The 22537-nt window shown below is 52.3% G+C and overlaps 3 protein-coding genes, 1 non-coding gene and 1 pseudogene across 4 annotated transcripts; 1 reads left to right on the forward strand and 4 right to left on the reverse strand.

Annotated features, from left to right (window-relative positions):
• Positions 1–11280, reverse strand: part of LOC136516778 (F-box/FBD/LRR-repeat protein At1g13570-like) — a 29263-nt pseudogene extending 17983 nt beyond the window's left edge.
• An 88-nt stretch (positions 11281–11368) lies between these two features.
• On the forward strand, positions 11369–14280 carry LOC136516779 (urease accessory protein G-like). Its single transcript, XM_066510260.1, has 7 exons — positions 11369–11535; positions 11639–11839; positions 12322–12382; positions 12752–12953; positions 13484–13605; positions 13748–13852; positions 14010–14280. Exons 1-7 carry the CDS (start codon positions 11468–11470, stop codon positions 14091–14093), a joined length of 843 nt encoding a protein of 280 aa, XP_066366357.1. The 5' UTR covers positions 11369–11467; the 3' UTR covers positions 14094–14280.
• Positions 14281–15175: 895 nt separating this feature from the next.
• On the reverse strand, positions 15176–15248 carry TRNAR-ACG (transfer RNA arginine (anticodon ACG)). Its single transcript has one exon. It is a non-coding gene; the product is annotated as a tRNA-Arg (tRNA).
• A 482-nt stretch (positions 15249–15730) lies between these two features.
• On the reverse strand, positions 15731–21039 carry LOC136517295 (uncharacterized). The gene is made up of 10 exons (XM_066510837.1): positions 19934–21039; positions 19290–19593; positions 19033–19098; positions 18297–18371; positions 18116–18178; positions 17957–18016; positions 17761–17850; positions 16588–16695; positions 16377–16499; positions 15731–16289 (listed from the first exon to the last, which is right to left on the reverse strand). Exons 1-10 carry the CDS (start codon positions 20878–20880, stop codon positions 16161–16163), a joined length of 1965 nt encoding a protein of 654 aa, XP_066366934.1. The 5' UTR covers positions 20881–21039; the 3' UTR covers positions 15731–16160.
• Positions 21040–21180: 141 nt separating this feature from the next.
• LOC136517294 (uncharacterized) lies at positions 21181–22059 on the reverse strand. The gene has a single exon (XM_066510836.1). The coding sequence runs from the start codon at positions 21652–21654 to the stop codon at positions 21262–21264; it is 393 nt and encodes a 130-aa protein (XP_066366933.1). The 5' UTR covers positions 21655–22059; the 3' UTR covers positions 21181–21261.
• Positions 22060–22537: the final 478 nt, after the last annotated feature.

The following is a 22537-nucleotide window of genomic DNA, read 5'->3' on the forward strand; positions in this document are numbered from 1 at the left end:
CGATGCTTCGGCGACTACGGTGGAGAAAATGGTCAATCAACCGGGCACAAAGCACCACGGCATTGAGGCGAAGCTGAAGCAAGAGTCAGAAATAGCAGAGGCTCACCGTAACACGCTGGCCACGGCGACACGCACACCACGGTGGTGCTGCCGGCCGTGAGGAAGAAAATGATGAACGGTGAGTTCACGGCGAAATCAAGCAACTAGAGCTAGCTGGCTGGGTGCGCAAGGAACTAGCAGAGCTGGGACATGCATCGCTGCGACGGCGCAGACGCTGGTTCGACGACAAAAGCTCGACGAAGCTGCGGCGGCGGTGACTGGAAAACAGAGGAAAGGAGCGGGGGCAAACGGCGACGGCTCTGGTTATAAAGGATGGCCAGGAAGCTCAAGGAAGCCACGGCGAAACCATTTCCCTCGCCAGCGCGACGCCCAGACGGCCACGCGCACGACTGGAAGCAAGCCGAAGCTCACCGGCGGTGTAGCGCAAGCGGTGAACACTGTTCATCCAAATTACAGAATTGCCATTCGCCAAAATTCACAAATTACTCTCAATTTTTCATAACAACTCAAAAATCTCCAAAAACAAAAGTTGTTCAAAATCAAAAGTTGTACAACTTTGCTTTTATAACCATCTTCTAATTCGGTCTAGATTTTGAAATGATCTTTTAAATTCAAATAGGGGATATTTAACGAATTACGCCTTTTTGAATTACTCAAAATTTTTCTAAACAACTTGAAAAACTCCAAAAATAAACTTTGCTTAACTTGCCAAGCTCTACACTTTTGCTTTTGGGCCCAACCCCAAAATATGCTTAGATTTTGAAATGGATTTTCATGGTAGGATTTAAATGTTGAAAAGCGGGGTTTTCTCGAAAAAAATTCAAAACCCAAACAAACTTTGAACTTGAGTCAAACAATACAATTCAACACTCATTACACAAATGTAAACTTGTTTTAGTAAATGCATATCAAAGTTTTCACCAAATGCCAAATGCTTTGCAATGCATATGATGACATGTCAGATTTTAATATTTAAACACCCGAGGTGTTACAGACGGGGTCGGCATAGCCCTCTTGTGACATTCCACTACTTCTTTACCTACAACCTGGTAGATGCCTGGGTCATTCTAGAGATCGACCTAGGTGGCCAAACGGTCTCCCCTCGATGGAGATTCTGTGGGTTTGGCGAGAGGTTCAGGATCGAACGAGAAGGTTGAGATGACCCGGTCTGCCTAGCTGGGCGAGGGCCGCACGAGGCTCATCTACATTTTTCCCCTGACTCTGTTGGTTGCTCATGTTGAATGAGGCAACCGCCACTTTGTGACGCAGCATGAAACGTTGTGATGCATTTCGCTGCACGTACGATGCTTAGTTCCCGAGCCCCCGGGCGGTTTAGGGCCCGAATCGTTTGGGAGGTTCGGGCGTATGGAATGAATGCGTGTATGGATGTATGAAATGATTGTAAGGAAATAGAGGGGGTTGGTAGTGCTCACCTTGATGGGTTGAGTGATGGGGTTCGGAGAGCTTCAGTCAAAAATGTCCGACCAGGACCTACGCTCGTCAATCGTGGGTGAGCCCTTGTGTGAACAGTTTTTGTATTAATGAACAAATGCTCACCTTGATGACTTGAGTGATGGGGTTTGGAGAGCTTCAATTGGAAATGTCCGACTAGGACCCACGCTCGTCGTTCGTGGGTGAGACTCTTAACGACCTGAGTGACGGGGTTCAGAGAGCTTTAGTCAGAAATGTCTGACCGGGACCCATGCTCGTCGTTCGTGATGGAGTCAGCATGGCCTACATGGGGCGCCCCTTCACTTCCTTACCTATCTCTTGGTGTCTATCCTGAGTGATTTGATCGACTCAGGGGGGCCGGTGATCTCCCCCGACGAAGATCTTGTTTGGGTTTCTTGAGGCCTGGCCTGGGGAAGCGGGGTGCCACCCACGTGCGGTGGTGCTTTGGTTTTCGTGCCCGGCGTGTGGTAGTGGTTGGTCGTGCGGTAGTGGTGGGCCCGGTCTAGGCCATGTCCCGTCTGATCAGGAGTCATTCCGTCGGGCAGGGCACGTCTCATCGGTCAGGGTGCGTCTTATCTGCATTAAATAGGAAAGAGAGAGAGAGTTCCTCGCTCCACCGTTTTGCCTTCTCTTGATCGGCGTGCCCTTCCCTAACTGTTGTTCCCTTTTCCTTAAGTAGGAGAGGGGAAAGGGTTTTCGACCCGTTCTTTTGCCTATTTCTCATCTGCCGCCGTCTTTCCTCTTCCTTCTTGTCGTGAGCATTCCTGAGAGCCGTGATGGTTTCTAGGAAAGAAAGGGGAGAGAGCGAGGGAGAAGAAGAAGAACTCACCGATCCTTCTACGATCCTAGAGCGAAATGTCAGACTGGAAGTCATCCACCATGAGGGAGTCGATGTTGAAGGCCTTTGTTGCGAAGGGATTTCTGCTGCCGAAGGAGGTGGCGCACTAGAGGGTTCTCGGGCGGGAGGAGTCCCTGCAACCTTGGCCCGATGAGGTGGTTTCCTTCCTCACCTTCCATGAGCGCGAGCTAGGATACCCCGCGCACTAGTTCCTGCACGGCCTCCTCAACGAGTGGGGTCTGGAGTTGCAGCATCTTAATCCGACGGGGGTGCTGCACATCACCGGTTTCAATCACCATTTACGAGGCTTTCCTTGGGATGGAGCCGCACGTGGATTTCTTTCGGCGGCTCTTCTCCCCGAGAGCCTTGATGGTGGGGGACCCGACCGAGGTCGCGTCGGTGGGGGGTTTCACCCTACAGAGAAAACCGAGCATGGGAGACTCATATCCTGCGTACCTCCCCTGTGACTCCAACCGGGGGTGGCATGGGGAGTGGTTCTACATCAGGAATCCAGCGGCGGTGGCGTTCCCGGTGTTCATCGGTGGGAGGCCAGAGAAGCAGGATAGTTGGACGTGGGGTTGTGCAAAAAAGGAGAAGCATAAGGTGGGGGTCATCAAGGAGGAGCTTTGGAAGCTCATAAAGCGCGGCCTTAACGGGGTGCGGGTGTTCCACACACTGTACCATCACTGGGTCACGCCGTTGGTGGAGAGGACGCGGTCGATGTGGCTGTACAGCGGCCCATCGGACCCGGACCGCGCATCGTCGGAGGATCTGCCAAACGACGAGGTCTAGAGTTGCCTTGGGCGGGTGCTACAGTTGAAGCCCAGAGACAAGGTCGAAGGGAGGCCCGTGCCTTTCAACTCCTTGATTGTGTCCACCCTGGTATGCTTCCTTCTTTTAGCCCGCATGTCTTCCTCTGCTTTTCCTATGTGTATTTTTCTTTTTTTGATTAGGAGTCACATGTTCCACAGGGGCATGGAAATTACAAGTCCCGACCACACCTTCCCAAGGGTCTGAGGGCGTGGCCAAGCAGGCCGCTCAGAAGGAGGTGGCGGATGCCAGGAAGAAGAAGAAGGTCGAGGTCGCCCACCGGAAGCACAAGAAGGAGAAGGAGGTTGCCCGACGTGTGAAGGTCGGGGAGAGGAAGAGCGACGTCGAGGCCGAGCTCGAGTCGAAGGACCCCACGGATGTGGATGACATGGTTTTCTCCAAGGAGGAGGGAAGTCAGGAGGTTGTTGTGACCTCGGTGGAGCATCACGACCCTGCGGCGACATCCGCCGGTGATGAGCAAGAGGCCACACGGCGCGCGGTGGCCTCCGCGCCGAGGAAGCACGCGGCGAGCACGGATGCTGTCGGTGAACGGGCGGTAAAGCAGACGCAGTTACCACGCCCTTTGGCGGTGTCGTTGGTCCCGTTGCCGCCTGTGGCAGACACGGTCAAGCAAGTTGGGCGGTCCTTGGAGCGGACTGGCACTTGTGTGTCGCTGGGACTGACAACGGCGCGCGACTCGTAGCCAGGGGTGGCCCCATCTATCGCGGACGTGGTTGAGCAAGTCGGGTGGCCTGAGGAGTAGACTGGCGCCCGTGCGTCGCGCGACTCGTGGCCGGAGGATGCCCCGCCCCCTGCTGCGGTCGGGGAGTCCCGAGCCGAGGGCCGGGGCGACCCGCAGGTCAGGAAGGAGCCAGTTGGGATGACTCCACCCCCGACCGAAGCGAGGGGGCGTGGGTCACCGCCCAGGAGCGGTCCATGCCCTATAGGCCCGTCGACGCCGGGTCTTGCCTTTAGAGTCATATCGCTCACCACCCGATTTGTTCTCTTTTATTTCTTTCCAATCTTTTGCCGTTGAGTTTTTCTTTAGAGTGTGATTTACCTGCGCCCTCTGTCAGTGGCTGGGGGATGACAGGGTTGAGCATCGCCCCAACTCTCGTGCGGGAGGCATGGAGGCCCACCCTATAGCGTATTCCGGTGGGGAGCAGGATGGCGGCGGCGAGCCCTTCCCTTTCAGGGGCGGTTGCTGCCATAGTGACGGCGGCGGCATCGATGTTGGTGGTGATTCCGGTGCCAATGGCGGGGGCTGTGTTGGAAGTAACCCTCACGGCCCCTCCTCCACCGATCACGGTGGAAGAGGAGAGAGAGACCGAGCTCCCTACCTCATCAGGCGGAGGGCCACACGGCTCACCTGCGTGGTCAGAGCCGAAGGCACTAGGGAGAGCGCAGTCGGGACGGTGTCGGAACATCCAACGGTGGTCCACGCAACTAAGGTGGTGGACATCCCGTCCGATGACGAGGCGGATGATACGGCGGAGCCGCCGGTATCATCGCAGGAGCTGGCGGTGGTCCGATCGGAGGCTAGGCCCTCTAGTGGCCTGCCGGGGGTGACCTAGAGTGGCCCTGCCCTGAGGACCCGACGAAGGCGCGGTTCATCCTCCGGGATTCCCAGGAGTGTCAGCTCTGGGACATCCTCGAAGAGAAGGGGCACGCCGCGGTGTCTGAACTCGCCAATCTATCCGCGAAGCTTGGAGATGCCCAGGAGCAGGTTAAGTCCACCCAACAATTGATTGAGGTTGACCTACAGCTTGCTGCGGAGGTGAGTTTCATGGACTTTGTCTTTAACATCTGAATATTTTGTTGGTTGCCTTAACATATTTGTTTTTCGTAGAGACTGAAGGGGACATCGTCCCGTAAGTCTTGCTTTCTCTGAACGGAGCACGCCCAGATTGCCGAGCCCGAGCGTCAGCTAGCGTCCGCCCGTCGCGAGTCCCAGGACTGGGTGGCCGAGGTGATCGCAGCGCGGGCGGAGGAGCAGCGTGCAGCCAAGCGGGCGACTACCGCTGAGCAAGGGCTCGAGAAGGCGAAGGCCCATCAGGCGGAGACCGAGGTAGGGTTGCAGACATCCCTAGCAAACACAGAGGCAGCGTTGCGAGAGTCCTTGGTGGCCCTTGAGCCGGAGCAGGCCACTTTGGTGTCGGCGCAAAATGCTCTGGAGTCAGCACGGAAGGTCCTGGAGGCAGAGCGGAAGGCCCGGTCGGAGGCGGACCAGGAGGTGCTCACACTCCGAGGCCGGGTGATGGGGACGGAGGACGCGAGTGCCCGGCTGCCCGAGCAGGTGGCCCGACGGGCAGAGGATCTCTCCATCCTTGAGAACTTTCATGTCTGTACGTGCCTTTTCTGTTCTTCGTCGTTGGTTTTTTCCTTCAGCCTATTTATGAGCTTGTCGCTCTTCTCTCAAAGCTGGGTGTAAAGGTGAAGACGCTGGAGTGAGACCTAGAGGCGATCAAGGCGACCCTCAGCTAGAATGCGGAGGAACTAGCCAAGTCCCGTGAAGAGCAACGTGTTCTCGAGGGGGATCTTGACCAGCTCCGCAGTGTTGCCCAGCTTGTCGTCTCGAACGTCTTTGGGTCAACGCCCAGCACTAGCGCGCCCGTGGTCCAGCTGGCGGAGGTCCCGGATGCGGTTTAGGACTTTATCCAGAGCGGGCTGTTCTACGAAGCGTCGGGGGTGCTGACTTCAGTGGCGACGCACCATCCAAACCTGGACTTCGCTGCCATCTACAGTGGGTATGCCGAAGGCTTGAGCATGGAGGACATCCAATCGATCGAGGAGAGCTTGCTGTCGCATGCAAGGTCGGTGGCGGAGCAAGTCTCTGCCTAGTGGGTGATGGACGTTTGTTGTGAAGACATAGCCAGAAGCATGTGTGGGGAGGACGCTGCCCAGTCTGCAGACGGCGTGGAGCCTGGGTCGGAGGTGAACGTCGCCATGGCCTCGACCGAGCCAAATGTCGTGCCACCGGGGAATGAGCAGTCCGCGCCCTCGTCGATCGCTCCGACAGTAGATGCCGATGGGCTGGTCCAATAGTTTGCAAAATATAAGTAGTTTAGTGAAGGTAGAAGTTCAAGTTTGTGGGGGAGCCCCCGTGTAAATATTACTGTGTGCTTAATGACTATCATTGGTTTTGTTTTCTGTGATGGAATTGCTCCGTTCGGGAAAGCATGTTCCCTTTCGTTCCTTAGTTTTCCCTTAGCATAATTTTATTTTTTTTATTCTTTATTTCTCGTACCTGCCTGTTTGTCTCATAGGCCACGACCTTGGGAGCCCGGGGCGTGGCTCGCGAGGCACGGCTGCTCGTAACCGTAGGGAAAGGCGGGATGCGATCGGTTGGAATGTTTTTAAAGCAAAGCTACGTAAAGCAAAACTAAGGAACAAACTATCCCGTTGGTTGGGTAGGAAGGAATTTCACCATAGAAAACAAAACAGGGAGGTAGTCATTAAGCATAATGATAGTAGTGTACCCTAGTGGAGCCCCCGAGCGCCTTGGGCCAAAAAGTGTTTAGGACGGGGTGCTTTTGTAGGAGCATATACTAAGTAAATAATGGTAAGATTGAAGCTTAGGAGAAACAACATAGCTGTTCTAGTAGTTCGGAGAGATGGGCATCGTTGTCGTCCTTCGGTCGATATGCGTTCGGTCGGATCACTTCGTCCTTCAGTCGCCCGGATCCTAGCCCGCTACGCCCCTTTTCTTGGTTGCTGCTTCCTTGCCTTTTTCTTCCTTCGGCCTACCGGCCTGCCATAGAAGGTGCTTGGGGAGCTAGCAGTCCTTGTAGAGGTGTATTACGGGGTAGTCGTGGTTGGTGCATGGGCTCTCCATGAGCTCGTGGAACTGGCCAGAAGGGCCCTGCTAGGGCTGCGTGCCCGCATGATCAGCTGTGGTGACCAACGCGGAGTTGGCCGGTCGGCGGTGACTCTTTCTGTTCTTTTTCCCCTCTGCGTGGAGGGGCCTTCGTCTTGATCCCAGCGCTTGGCCTTGGCCTTGCCCCGACCTCCGTCGGAGCGCGGTGGGAGCGGCGTTTGTTGGGGGTTTTGGACAAAGGTCCGTGGTCCCGGGCCATCAGGGCTGGGACTCCGGTCGCTGCTGCGTGTGTCTCAGTTTGGTCTGAGCCACGTGAATACAGGTGGTCGGTACGGAGTGGTCGCTGGGTTAAGATGAGGTGCCTGTGCGGCCTCCTGTGCAGCACTCGGCAATTGTAGCGACGATCGGGTGGAGCGACCAATCTGCCACGTCCTCATTCCCTAGGCGGAGAGCGAGGACGTGAGTCGGCGTCACGATATGGAGCACTCCACTTGTTGAACAGCGGTGGTCTCCACTAGTGCCCGAAGGTTCCGGTGGATCGCCTGTTCATGAGGGTCGTTCGGCTCGGACAGGCCGCGCAGAAGCATTGCCGCGGCGGTGATGTTCTGACCGACTCGAGCGAACTGCGGGGGATCGGTTCCCCTGTCCATGGTGTTGTGCTAGACCTGACGGGTGCGCCCCCGGGCGCCACTCGCCGGACTATGCACGCGGGGCGTAGTGTGGTGCGCTGGGCGTGCCGGTGCAGTTGGTGGCTGATGCAACCACCGTTGTCGTAGTTCCTCCCCGTGCTCAAGTGTGAGCTCGGGCGTCTCCATGTGAGGGTCGGAGAGGCGTGAGTCCGTGAGGACTCCGCTTCTATCGATGGGTGTCCCAGAGGGTCCGCCATGGCGCACTCCCAGGATGGACGGTGGCTAGGTGCCATGTTGCCGATGCTAGAGCCATCACTCTCGCCATCATCATCCATGAGGTCGAGGAAACAGGTGGGAGCATAGCTCGCCATTCCCACGAATTCGGATGTGAGAGGGGGCGACGCAGGCATCCTTCGGAGCTTCCGGGCGTATGCGTCCGCGGAAGACGCGAGGCCATAGGGTTACTGGTCGTACGACGGTTGTGTTGGGGACAACGGGGTTCCGCCAGGTAATCGGCGGAAGATAGAGAATAGTAAGTAAATAACAGCGTGTATATTACTCACAGCGGGGTTTGAGCAGAGAGTTTGCTTGGAAAGAAGTGCAGATGCCGTGTTGTCGAAGCCATGCGTCCTGGAGTTGATGGAGGGCGCTCCTCCGACGGGTGCCGAGACATGAGCCTCCTCGCGGAGATGTAGCACGCCGAGCCGGTCGGCGGCAAAGTTCAGACTTCCGAAGAGGAAGGCCTGGGATGGCTCGAAGACGAGTGGAACACGCATCCCAGCGAGTGAGAGTGCAGGAAACTCCAGCGAGCCAAAGCGAATCGTATCGCCCGAGCCTGCCACGGTGAGGGTGGCGGAAAAGTGGGTCATCCGATGACCAAAAAGTGATGAACGTACAGCGTCCTCTCCACGGACGGCGCCAATTGTCGGTGCAGAAAGTGACCAACTAGTGAATACTTGTAGTTTTGTCGTACGTTATGATCGAAGGTGGCCTAGCACTCAATGACACAGGATTTATACTGGTTCAGACAACGTGCCCTACGTCCAGTTTGGGTTGGTCAGTGACTTTATTCCTGAGCCCAGGTGCTCGAAGTTTGTAGTGGGGTTACAAACGAGAAGGAGGAAGAAGGGGTGTACAGGAGGTCCGGTTGGCTCCTGTCGGAAGGACCGAGAGCGATAGGAGCTACGCTATGAGTTAAGTGTTCAAGCGTGTGCTTGGAGTCCAAATCCGGCGGTTCTGTGGTCGTGAGCTAGTGAACTCGATCGGTGCTTGTTATCTTCAAGAAGGGCCCTCCCTTTTTTAGAGGGGGCGCGTCCCCTTTTATAGATAAAGGAGATGGCCTTACAAGTGAGAGGGTGAGGGTATGTATGCTACCGAGCCTTGTTGCCCACGCCTACCAAGCCTTATTGTCCACGCCGGTGGATACAAGATAATAGTAGGTGCCTACAACATTGTTGATGTCATTGTTAAATGTCAGATGCATACGGGAGGTCGTGCTGTCTTTTTCAGGGATGGTGGACGTCGGTACCTGCAAATGCTGTTTGATGCCTAGAGGCATATGAGGAGTCTCGCTATGTTCACCCGGTACGGTAAATCCTAGCGTCCATACCGCTATCGATGTCCAGAGGCACGTGGGGGGCCTTACCGTATGGGAGTTTTAGCGGCCCCTATAATACTATAGAGGGAGATATCAGCGCCTACAATACTGTTTGTGTCAGGGTAGCCGCAGAGTACTATTCCGTGCAGGGCATGATCCCTAGTATAGTGGTTTTGACTTGTGAGCCTTGCCTTGCTTTTCTCCGCACGTCTTCTGGTTCCCACCGAGCGGGCGTCATCGGTCGGATGGCTCCAGTCGGCTCTAAGTGTGCCGGTCGGAGAAGAGCGGTGAGCAGGGTTCCTGCGAACCCGGATCGGAGACGCGGGGTCGGAGTCGGAAGTGGTGTTTTGGGCCAGGCCTTCCGATCGGAGGGGCCGTCCGGAGGCGGCCGGAGTCGAAGCGAACGGTCCGGTCGGAGAGGTGGGCCGAAGTAGCCGATGAGCGGACGTTGTTCCTCTTCGGCCAGACCTTCCGGCCGATGACTGGGCTGTCCTTCTGGCCTGTCGCTTTAGACTCTTGGGTTGAGCCTTGATGTGGAAGTCGGTCCCCGAGGGACCCCGGGTTTATGAACCCGACAAAGTATATACGGTATCTCAAAATCGTCGTCCTGTGACAAAGAAAAAGGACATTGAAACTGGATAAAGTCATTCAGGGTCTATAAATATGGGTGACTTTTGTGTCATTAGTATAACAAGGGACTACAGGCACATGGAAGCAGGGCACCAATGAAACGATGGTTTCCTTTATTATTAATTAATAGTGTAGTTTTTCGCGTCATTTCATACCGGCCCGTTCGTTTCGCTGAAAAAATAAGCCGAAACACTGTTACGACTGATTTGTTGGAAGAGAAAAACATTGTTTCAGCTAAAAAAAACAAGCTAGAAAAGATGGATTATAAGAGAAGCGAACATGGTCAGTATAGGGTTTCCTTTATTATTAATTAATAGTGTAGTTTTTCACGTCATTTTATTAGTATAGGGGACCATGTTTAAATTCCGGATCTATGTAATGAGTTTGAGCCAAGCGCTAGCGTTTTAGCCTTGATTTATGCCAAAGCACATAATAAGGAGAGCAAAGTCAAAATAACGTACCGGCAAGAAGAGGGTGAGCTTTTGAACTTGAGCAAACCGAGCAAGGAAATCCCCATAGTCATGTTCATGCCGCGGACAGAGTGACACATTAATGTCGGCATCTTCGAGGCATGGCAGCTCTCCAATTCGCCAGCCATGGTCATACGCTGAATAGATTGTCAGGCTGCGGAGATTGGGTGCCTCAATCACTGAGTCTGGGCAGTCATCAGGCATGAACACATCAGATATATCCAGGGCATGAAGCAAGGGTGACCGACGAATGATAGCTTCCAATTGGTTCTCCCCATTGGCTGGGAAGTCAACAGAGTTGAGGTCTAGCTTCTGCAGCGCGGGGAAGCCGGCGAATCCTACGGGGAGGGTTGGGATGTTGCAGCATACCAGCCGCAGGGACATGAGAGTATGAGACCACCGAAGGAGAAGATGGAGGAGTGGAGGTTGAAATAGTCTGAACTGAGTTGGCCAGGCATGTGGATGGACTCGACGCTGCAGCGGGAGAGCGCGACGAGCCAGTCGTCGATGCGGCCGGCAGACGCGTCGTCGACGCAGATGTTGAAGAGGGAGACCCGGGGGCCGATGTAGGGGAGGAGGACGCTGTCGACAACGGAGGGGTGCGTGCCGAGGGGGAAGGAGAGGGAGATCACCGAGAGCGACTTCCAGAGGTCCCGCCAGGCGCGGGAGAGCACGGAGGTGCGCACGGCGTCCCGGAGGTCAAGGCGGACAAGGATCTCATCCTGCAGCTCCGCCGGGAGGGAGGAGAGCCGGTCTTCCGCCGCCGCCGCCGCCCGCTTCGGCTCCATCACGCCTCCAGTCCCAGACTCTCTCTCCGCGAGGCAGCGACTCCAGGCAGAGGCCGCCGCCGGCGACGGCTCCCTCTCCACTCGGCCTCCCAGCGTGCGTCGGCGCCTCCAACGGTCTACTAGCCTGCTAATGGCCCATTTCTCTATGTGCGGAAATAACTGTAGCTGGCAGGCCCGCGACCAGCCCATTCGGATTTGGCCCACTTCTCCTGAACAGTCTCAACGCTTCCGCTCTTGGATCCGCCAACAAGAATCCCGAAGTCAACGAGCATCTTCTGACTAGTCTTGCTACCTCCTCAGAAAAATCTGCGCTCCGCCTCCTCCCTTATCCGAAGTCTCCAGCCTCCCTCTCGATTCCACCTCCAAGCTCCGATCCATGGCGTCTCACGATCACCACCACTCCCACTCCCACTCCCACGACCACGACCACCACCATTCCCATGGGTGCGCACGCGTGTGCCATCACTCTTAGTCTTCCGCGATCTCGGTCTCGCTGTCTGCACATCTGACTCGACGCACGCTTGGTGTGGTTTTGCTGCGCTTTCAGGGACGGCGGTGGCCATGCAGCGGGGGGGTCGTGGGTAGGGGAGGACGGCCGCGTGTGGCACTCCCACGACGGCCTCGCGCCCCACTCCCACGAGCCCATCTACTCGCCCGGCGACTTCACCAAGCGCGCGCCGCCGCTCACCTCGCGCAACTTCGCTGACCGCGCCTTCACCGTCGGCATTGGAGGCCCCGTCGGCACCGGGTGAGCTCGGCTGCTTTCTACTACTACTTCCAATCGCTGGTAGCCTACATCTCATAATTCCGGCGCGGTTATTTGGCGGAGGCTGTGAAATTGCGACGTGAGAAACGCGTCTCCACTGCATTCGTGCTGAACTTGTTTCTTAATTCCTACTTGCACCGCAGCACCGGTGCAAATTTCAGATTAGTCTGGGATTAGGTTTGTTTTTTATGGAAGCTGCTGGACATCGTTGGGATCTTTGTCGATAAAGCGCTTGCCTGTGTTCATACCCTTTCATTGACTTTGTTCCTGAAGCTCCATCCTGACATTTGGAGTGGTTAGTTGATGTGATTAATTTGGAACATTGCATGTAAGCACACGTTCATGTTGTAGCCTGAATAACATTCTACTGCTGAAACCAACAAACTTCGTTGTCTATACATTGACCAGCTACATTTACAGTTATATGGTTCCTAACACTTCTATGAACATTTTTCCTTATTCAGGAAAACTGCCCTGATGTTAGCATTATGCAGATTCCTACGCGACAAGTATAGTCTTGCAGCTGTATGTGGCATGACTCTGCCCTCTGATTCTTTTACAGAAGTTATCTAGTTTCCTCACCAAACTGAAAATGCAATGCTACATAAGATTTTCTGCATGCCCGGTCATATGATTTCAAGATATTCATCTATAATGTAGTGCTTCAGTTTTGCCCCTGCTTCTGATCTTCAGACTTTTCACTTGTAAAAGTAGGTCTTATTATCACATTTCTGATAATTCAACTTAAACCAATGCATGTTTCCCTGTCTAAATCAGTGATTACCTGTGCGCTGCACTGATATAGAAATTTTTGCACTTTTCTTCTTGCATCATTTTCCAAAGCATAGAATATACACAATGGGTTTTTTTTCTATTTGTTCCCTTCATATTCAGGTCACAAATGATATATTCACAAAAGAAGATGGAGAATTCTTAATCAAACATGGAGCTCTGCCTGAAGAGCGCATACGTGCAGTAGAGACTGGAGGTTGCCCTCATGCGGCTATTCGTGAAGATATCAGCATAAATCTTGGTCCTCTTGAGGAGCTATCGAACTTGTACAAAGCTGATTTGCTACTCTGTGAATCTGGGGGAGGTATATTTTTTACTGGATCCAAACTAAGCTTAGGTCATTCCTATTGTTATGGATATATCCGTATCGATCCAAACTAAATTCAGGTCATTCCTATTGTCTTGGATATATCCATGTAAACGTACCTATCCATCTAAATGTTATTCTAGAGTAATGTTAGTTTCTACTGGGATCCAGGGGCGGAGCTTTGCTGAGGCTAACATTGGCCATGGCCTCCCTCTCTTTTTGCAAATTCCACTAAATGTACACACTATCAGCTAGTTAAGCTTTGGATTAATCTATCTTAGCTGTTTTGGCCCCTGCTCAATTTACGTGCAAGCTCTGCCACGCTGGGATCATGCTGCCTCTCTGGCTGTCTCATGTTTGATATTGGACATGAGAATATGCTTCTTTCAAGTTCGTGCATAAAAGAAAATTTTGCATTTCTATTCTACTGTTTTTTTTTCTTCCAAAATAGTGTCCTGGGTTACCTTTCTTTTCCAAAACTCTAACAATCCAGCATTAAAGAGCGCCATTGTGCATTTCCCATGCAGATAACTTGGCAGCTAACTTCAGCAGAGAATTAGCAGACTACATAATCTACATTATTGATGTCTCTGGTGGGGACAAGATACCAAGAAAAGGTGGCCCTGGTATAACACAGGCTGATCTTTTGGTGCGTCATACTGTACTTGCCAGCATCATTTGTAACCGTGTGCACTTAGCATCATTTGTAACTACGTGAACCTATTTTGACTTTTGGCACACTGGTCATATTTTACTTGGCTGGCATAAAATTCCAACTTTTCTGAACAAAGGTAATAAACAAGACAGACCTAGCACCTGCTGTTGGAGCTGATCTGGCTGTAATGGAACGAGACGCCCTTCGCATGCGGGAAGGAGGGCCTTTTGTGTTTGCGCAGGTTCAAGATCAAACTATGCACATCTTTAGTATTCTTCCTTTTTTCTCATGACTTCATGCTAGTTGCAAGGAACAGGGTTGCATGTTCAAAGACATTTTACTTTCACTGAAACCAGTGATGATGGCATCTTTATATAATAATAATTATTATTATGCAGGTGAAACATGGAGTGGGCGTTGAGGAGATCGTGCATCAGATTTTGCAGGCGTGGGAAATTGCGACTGGTAATAAGCGGCGATAAGATCTCGCGACTTGGCCATATGTTGGATGCAGATTTGGATGTGGATCTGGTTGACTCGGCAATTCCACATGCATAGACCATCTGTTAGTTTTCAATAAAATTTTGCGTCATTTGGTGCTAATTGTACTTGAGAAGTAGAGACATGGAGTCTTAAAATTCCATCCTTGGGTTAAATGGGTATTCGAGATCTCCTTTTCTCTCAATAAATTTTGCATCATTTGTTGCAAATTGTACTTGAGAAGTAGAGTCATGTAGTCTTAGCTCATGTTTAGTTCCAACCCAAAATCCAAAAAAGTGCTACAGTAGCCATCACATCGAATGTTTGCGGCCTGTGTATGGAGCATTAAATGTAGAAAAAAAAAAAACTAATTGCACAGTTTTGTGGGAAATTGCGAGACGAACGTTTTGAGCCTAATTAGTCCATGTTTGAACACTAATTGTCAAATAAAAACAAAAGTGCTACAGTAGCTTCAAATTTCAACTTCCTGCAACTAAACGCTCGCTTAAATTCCATACTTGAGTTGAATGGCATATTCGAGATCTCCTTTTTCTGTTTTTTTAAACGCAATACAGACGTCGACGTTCACAGAGGATGCACACAACAATCTACCCTATGGGCCTGAGTGAGCTTTGAGCATTCGGTATTACTGTAGCGTTCTGGACTACGAGTGGGAGATTCAATAGCCTGCAAGGCCGCTCGGTGAATGCTATGAATGCTGGCATGTTGCAAGGCCGTTCAGTGAAAGTTCTGAATTTGGAAAGGAAAAAATACGATTGACTCCGCTGGGGACAATAGCTGCAAAGTCGCGCATCGAAAGATATGAATGCTGCAAGGCCGTTGAGTGAAATTTCTGAATTTGGAAGAAAAGAACGAATACGAATGCAGCAAGGCCGTTCTGTGAAAATTCTTAATTTGGAAGACAAAAGCTTGGAAGAAAAGAACCCGGATATGAATGCTTCAAGGTCGTTCAGTGAAAATTCATTTGGAAGACAAAAATTTGGAAGAAAAGAACCCGGATATGAATGCTGCAAGGTCGTTCAGTGAAAATTCTGAATTTGGAAGACAAAAATGAAAAAAGGAACGACTCCGCTGGGGATCGAACCCAGAATCTCTGGTTCCGTAGACCAGCGCCTTATCCATTGGGCCACGGAGTCATTAATGCTGTTTCTTCGGAGTCACTGATGCTGTTAGCAACGTTGTTCAGAAAAAACACTATTGATAGGTTGTTGTTCTAGCCTGTCTTTATCATGGAAACTATCGAATATAGCACTGCGTATTTGGAAATTTAAAATAATTTGCTGAATACAAGAGAAAAGGTATTTCACTTCGAAGCTTATTGAAGAATTTGGAAAAATTATAAGAGAAGAGACCTAGGTGGAAGCTAATATTAGTTGTGAACTATTAACCAGATCATTCCTGCTAGTGCATCCAAATAGGACCGAGGTGGGATTGCCGCTCCCCTTAGAATCGTATAAATAGGAGGTCCTTTTTATTTCCATTCCACCTCTTGGTGGGTAAAACATGTTACATAGGCTTTCGAGCTAAAAGGCCACCCTTAGACCAAAGGGTGCAGGCACATTTTTTTTTTTTTTTGGGGGGGGGGGGGGGGGGGGGGGGGCGCAAACAATTCCTATTTCTCAGCACATACCAAAGATGAATTGGTTTTTGTACAAAGCATTTGAACCTCTGTGAACTTTTCTAGGTAGATAATTTTCCTCAGCACAACACAAACGAAAGAGTCGGATTTGCAAGTGCAAGATCTCATTTGTATTGTACAAACGATGTTCCCACAAACCCAGCACCTATCTGAAGCTTATTGTGAGTTCGACAAGATAACAACACTTTGCAGATGAAGAAGCACATGAAAATTGGGGTCTTACAACTTCCATTGATTAAGGTCACACTTCTTTGATGCCATTCGCTTCGCACTACTCACTGCCACGGCAAAAGACAGCGTAGAGAAAATGCAAGAGTCGATGCATCTCTTGCTTTCTTATTGACAGCTCAAGTTTGCTCAGAAATGCCAAGGTATTCCTAGCTGCTACTAGTGACGCTATTCCTAGCCACTAGTGACGAACTGTTCTCAAGTTTTCAGAGACAATTCTTGGCGAAAGCCCCATTGCTTGTGCAATGCTTCTCACCTCAGCAATCATTGCCACAACGTCGTTGAGTTTGTTAATAGCAGAACCGACTCCCTGCAGTCAGAAGAACAGAACTCGGTTCTTCTAAAAATCACATTGCTTATATCTTTTAAAGAAAAAAACTTCAAGTATAGTGCATACAACTCCAGCAGCTCCTGCAGTTACTGCCATTGGTGCAGTCACCGAACTTAACCCTGATGAGCACATCACTGGAATGCTGACAGCCCGAGAGATGGAGTATGCTGCGGCGAGTGTTGGTGTTGCCTGCAATTACAAACACTATGTAATTTGATACAATGAAGGAACCACCGAATGCAACATGCCCTCTTTTTTTGTCCTAGTTTCACTATACCTTTTCAATCAATCCAAGAACTCCAGGCTTTGTCGGGCTAGAACATTTTCCACCCTCGGTTTGGATTATATCAGCTCCTTCCTCTTCGAGTAGCTCTGCAAGTCTCATCTACAAATAAGAGTCAAAATTAGCAAGACTAAAGCATGTATCAGTTATAGTGGTTACCGAAAAGTTGTGCCTTAAGCATGGTTGTAAATAGTGGCGATATGACCTTACAGCACCGAAATCCAAGCTTGCTGGCAACATTATTGAGGGCAAAAGTAGGGACCTGACCACATATATTTTTGGTTGCGCGTATAGCCCAGGTCATAGTCTTATAGGCCTCATGCTAGAAGAAATGAGGAACCTAAAACGAGCAAAGGTACTCACAAATTTCCTCTATGCTCATCCTCTTGTTCTGAGTATATGGGCAAAGATATAGTTCACTCACGTGTTACATGTTTTGCGACTGCAAGAAGTTGACTAGATCTGATGAACTATGATTGGGGTTACTTGAAAAGCAGTAAAGGAGACAGAGGTGGTCAAATTGTGAGTTGTGACTTTTAAGACTTCGATTTGATGTGCTGTTAACCTGTCATGTTGGAATGAAAAAAGGGTAATATTAATGAAAATTAGAAATATATTTTGACATTTATCGTCTGATGATATATCCCACTATACCGCTAAATGTATTGTCAAACTTGTTAGTTGATCTCCACCAATAGGCCCAACGGCCTATTGGGCCCTTGTCTCTGCTCCCTGATCGGGGAGCCCAACCCTAACATGGTTGGTGGGCTCCTATCGCACAGCACATATAAAAGAGAGGTGGGGATCACGGCTCGCACTACGAAGTTCAACGGAGCAGCCGCCATCCCACCCACAGTAAACCTAAACCGATCTAAAGCGTCCTGCCAGCGACGGGATGCCCCACCACCGCCGTCGCCTCTGCAGGGTCACCACGGTCGCCACTGGACTTCGTGGCATCGCCACCACGATGCCTACAACGCCGCGGTACCGGCGTCCTACGCTGCTGCGGTGCTACTGTCCAAGGGCCAGTAGAGAAACCCTAAAGGAGAGGTCTACCCGGATCTACGGTTACACACAGAGGTACACTCCCACGATTCTAACAAAACTGCCACCAATAAGTGCCGCTATACGCTGTCTTAAGGTTAGTGATTGGGGATGATGATATACCTGGTCTGGCAAACTAAGTGTGTGAGGAACTGTTACTGATAATGTGATGTCTGGAAGCATCTTCCTTGTTTCCCTTGTCAGCTTCAGTATCTGAAATTGGTTACACCAGTAAATTTCTCTCAATATTCAACTTTTGGAGTATGCTTCAATAAAATAGCAAATTTAGCAGCTCTGAATAGGTCAGGTTAGTAAGAACCTGCTCAGAGGAGAACTCAATGCCCATCTCATAAAAAGAATCATAGTTTCCAATCTCAACCTGAAAGAAACAAGGTTTAAGGGGGCAAATATTTGTTATAGAAAAATGACTTTCTTTTCAAATTTTTGCATAGTTAGCATCTGAAGTTTAGTGGCTGACCATTTTAGCTCCTGCTTCTACTGCAGAATGGAATGCTGAAGGATCTACAGATGAGACACAGATCTGCAATATGCAATTTTTCCCAGAATGCACTTAGCACAAGTGCACAACCAACTCTGATGCTAGGCGAAACCGCAATTACAACCACAGGTTCCAATCACCCTAAGAATGGATAGATTACCGGAAGGTTGGTAAGATCCATGGCAACCTTTACTAAGTCCTTGTCACATGCTATGTCAACATGGGTTGCGCCTCCCTGCAGCCATTAACAAAAGTACAGCAAGTTTGTTATGATGACTGACAAGTAATGGGCTCATAACATGATCATGAATAAAGTCGAGTAGACAAGTAACAGCTTTATTTCCACCTATTCAAACAAATTTTGGTTTAACACTTGTGCGGAAAAAAGCCCTTCTAACAGACACTTTCCAAATTTAGCTAATCTACAGGTTGCATTCTTGTTTTTCTTAAAAAAGTACACGTGTTAGAAAATTATAGCTAGTATAGGTTGCTTCCTGGTTTTCATAGATGTTGATTGTATGCGAAGAGAATAGGTTGATTATAAAGCTAACTTGCATTGACAATGACTTCAATTAACATCCTGGATGAAGAATAATGAGTGCCCGCTCCGGAACATCGAATCCTGGGCAACGACCTGCCGTCTGATTCTAGATTTCTATCTTGACAAAATCATCAGTGACACAATCTTAGATAATTCATAGCTCTAGAAGAAACTAATAAACAAAATCATCGGGGACATAAGTAATATTTTTGGAGTTCCGGGGCACAATAGTATGTCTGAAAAATAGTATAACACAAGTCTAGCTCATTTTTCACATTATTTAGTCTCAAAGAAGTCTGCAAGAACGAAATAGTAACTACTAGTAAGCATTGACAGGTAGATGCATTATCCACACCTTATCTGCAGCTGTGACAACAGATGCAACACTGCTCCTGTCAAAGTTCTGAAGCCCGGAAATTATCTGCACAGTTAAAGCAGTTAAAGAGTCAGTAGCTATCAGCTAATCATCACTAAGCAAGGATAACTCGTCCAAACAAAACAAAACAAAATTCCTTCAATTGTCCACTGTAAATACGGCAGTACATCCACAAATTTCTACTACGCTGGCATCAATGGATTGATACGGTGAAGGAGACGTGTAAGGAGATAAACCTTGAGAGCCCTGTTCTCGCGGAAGGCCCTGAGGACGGCGTCCTTGTTGGCGGCGTCAGCAGCCGAGGCGCGCACGGCGAACAGTGCCCGTGGCGCTCGCCGCGCGGATGCCCGGCTCGCCATAGGCTGGCACCTGGCCGCGCCGAAGGACGGCGCGTGGAGAAGTCCCAGGGAACCTGGCGCTGCCATTCTTGGTCCTGCTGGCTGCTGCTGCTCCTCTACTCCCCTCTGCTGAAGATTTTGAGAGTGAAGGCGAAAGAGATAAGATGACACTACACAGAAACGGCAGAGTGCGTATATGTCACTGTATTTATCTTGGACGGTGCAAATATCTGTCTGACACGTAAAAAATCTTGCAAGGTTCAGCAGGAAGCCCCTTGGTGTTTACAGTCCTCGCAAATTAGTCCTCGGCCGTCAGATAATCACGTTGGTTTCAGTTGAGGTGCTTGATGTTGCTGTGGCGTTATTTCACAATTCACAAGCAAAATGACAAACGCAAACCAACAAATCAAAGCTCGATACACAGTGGACATAGCCCATCATCATGTATTGACCATGGCCCCAAATTTTATTCAGGAAAAAATACAGAAGTTTTCGAGTCCAGGCTGCATTCCGGCGAACACCTTGCCTGCAGCCTGCGCTACTTGACAATGCCGTTGAGGCGCTCAACGACGGTGATCAGTCCCTGCAAGCTCAAGTCGCCGTCGCCATTGGCCACCATCGCCGAGAACATCTGCCGGTACAGCGCCGCCCCAGGCAGCACGTTGGCCTCCTCCCCGCCGTTCCCGACCTCGAGCGCCATGCCGAGGTCCTTGACGATGTACCGCACGCTGCCCCCGGACGCGAACTCGCGGCGGAGCAAGCGGTCGCCGAAGATGTCCATGATGCGCGACCCGGCCGCGCCCTTGGACACGGCGCCGAGGAACAGGTGCGCGTCGAGCCCGGCCGCGCGGGCGAAGGCCACGGACTCGCCGAGCCCCACCACGGCGCCGGCCACCGTGATCTGGTTGGCGATCTTGCTGCTCTGCCCGCTGCCGGCCGCGCCCATGTGGGTCGCCTTGCCGAGGTTAGCGAAAAGCGGGTCGAGCCAGGCGACCACGGCCTCGTCGCCACCAGCGAAGATGGCCAGCGTGCCGTCCCGGGCGCCGACGTCGCCCCCGGACACCGGCGCGTCGACGGCGTGGCAGCCCACCGCGGCTGCGGCCGCGGCGACCTCGCGCGCCAGGGAAGGGGAAGAGCTCGTGCAGTCCACCAGTACGCCGCCGCGGCGAAGGCCCGCGAGCGCCCCCGTGGCGGCGTCCAGGACCACCGCGCGGACGTCGCCGGGGTTCCCGACCATCGTGAACACCACGTCGCACGCGGCGGCCACGGCGCGCGGCGAGTCCGCGAGGCTCGCGCCGGCGGCGACAAGGCTGTCGGCCTTGGACGGCGTGCGAGCGTACGCGGTGACCGCGTACCCGGCCGCGAGGAGGCGCTTGGCCATGGCGCCGCCCATGACGCCGATGCCGATCCACCCCACGCGCGTGGACCCCGGCTGCACCGGCGCCGGGAAACCGAACGCCGCCGCTTCCAGCTTCCGCCCCTCCTCCATGATCCCCGTTCCGGAGCTGCTCGCTAGCTGCCGATTACCCAAAGCCGCCTCGATTTTGGTTGGTTGGTTGGATTGCAATATATCCCGCTATTGCTTTTTTAACGGGACAACGACACAATATGCTATGCATAAACAAACAAGAACTCATTGGGTCCCAGTCTCCACGATCGCAATTTCGTGCATCCACAGCATCCAAAACACGTAAATTAAACTAATCAACTCCCGATAGGCATCGCAAATTTTCATTCTTTTTTTACCAAAAGCAAAAGGTAGGAAATTTACAGGAAGATGATCGAAAGAAGAACCAAAACGATGGCTTCCATTACACGCCGAGGCCAAGCCAAGTAGTGGCGAGCCAAGTAGTGGTGAAGGCAGCTTTGCTCAGAGGTGGCAGCCGCAGCAGAGGAAGAAGCAGGAGAGCGCGAGGCCCAGCACGACGGCCTCGACGACGTACATGACGCGGAACGCGACGGCGTCGACGACGGCCGCCGCGGAGCCGCTGCGCAGGGTGAGGGAGGACAGCCCCGGGAGGCGCTTCCACCTGAGGGAGCGCGAGAGCGACGAGGCGAGCCTGGACGCGCCGACCGCGGACGGGGCGGCCAGCCTCCAGCGCCGGCTGCTCCGGGGCAGGTGGTAGTCTCTCGGGATGAGCTTCCTCAGCCACCCGCGCGGACGCGCCGGGCCCGCCGCCGCCTCGGCCGCGGCCGGGGACATGGGCGCCGTCTCCGAAACCGCCCTCGCCGCTGTCGCCGCCGCGTCCACCTCGATGGCCATTGGCCGCCGCGGCTCTGCTGACGTGGGAGGGTGTGCGTTGGTTTGGCTGGAAATGATCGGGTGGGTGGTGGTTGGAAAGACTGGGGAGGGACGGGAGAGAGACGTGGGGGTGGGGGGCGACGGCCGAGGCGACGTGCTGCCGGGACCGGGAGCGGGCGACGAGAAGACCGGGGGATATATGGGGAGGCGACGGAGGAGGGTTTGTGACGGTTTGCCCCCTCTGAGTTTCTGCTTCCTTGCGACGCGCTCCTTGGCTTTGCTTGTGTACAAGGCAACAGCTATGCAACAGAGAGCGAGCAGCCTAGCAGGTCAGCGGTACTAGATGGTTTCTGGAACCAAACTAGCGTGGGAATTGCAATTTGCAAGCCGTGGCGACGCTTTACAACTGTCGGCTCCATACAGCTACAGGTCTGCACCAGCACCACCAGGGGAATTGAAGGCAGGCAGGCTAACGGACGGCCAGGGAACGCGAAGCTTGCACCGGACGCCGCGCGGCTGGAGCCGCGCTGGCGGATGATGGCATGGCACGCACAACGGCTCAAAGAGGCCTGCAGCGGTGCAGCCAGGCAGGCTCACCCGGCCGCGGCCAGCCCCGGGCGGCCGCCTGCTGCTACGTAATGCTACAAGCCTCGGTCGGTGGCTTTCATGTGTACCTCAGCGGCTCAGCCGATGGCGATGGCGATGGCGATGCCCAGCTGTTCCTGACGACTTGCTGTTTATTTCTCACGTTCAGACGTGTCGCCTTCTGTTCCGCGCCTATTTGCTTCGCTTCCACGAGAAGAGTCGCGCTCATGGCTCATTTAGCAGGTGTCGTGACCGTGAGGCGGCGCGGCATGCGTGAGAGCCGCGCGTGGAGTCCGTGCAGCCGGAGGCACTAGACTAC

This window comes from Miscanthus floridulus, chromosome 17, assembly GCF_019320115.1.
Source record: "Miscanthus floridulus cultivar M001 chromosome 17, ASM1932011v1, whole genome shotgun sequence".
Classification (NCBI taxonomy): Eukaryota; Viridiplantae; Streptophyta; class Magnoliopsida; order Poales; family Poaceae; genus Miscanthus; species Miscanthus floridulus.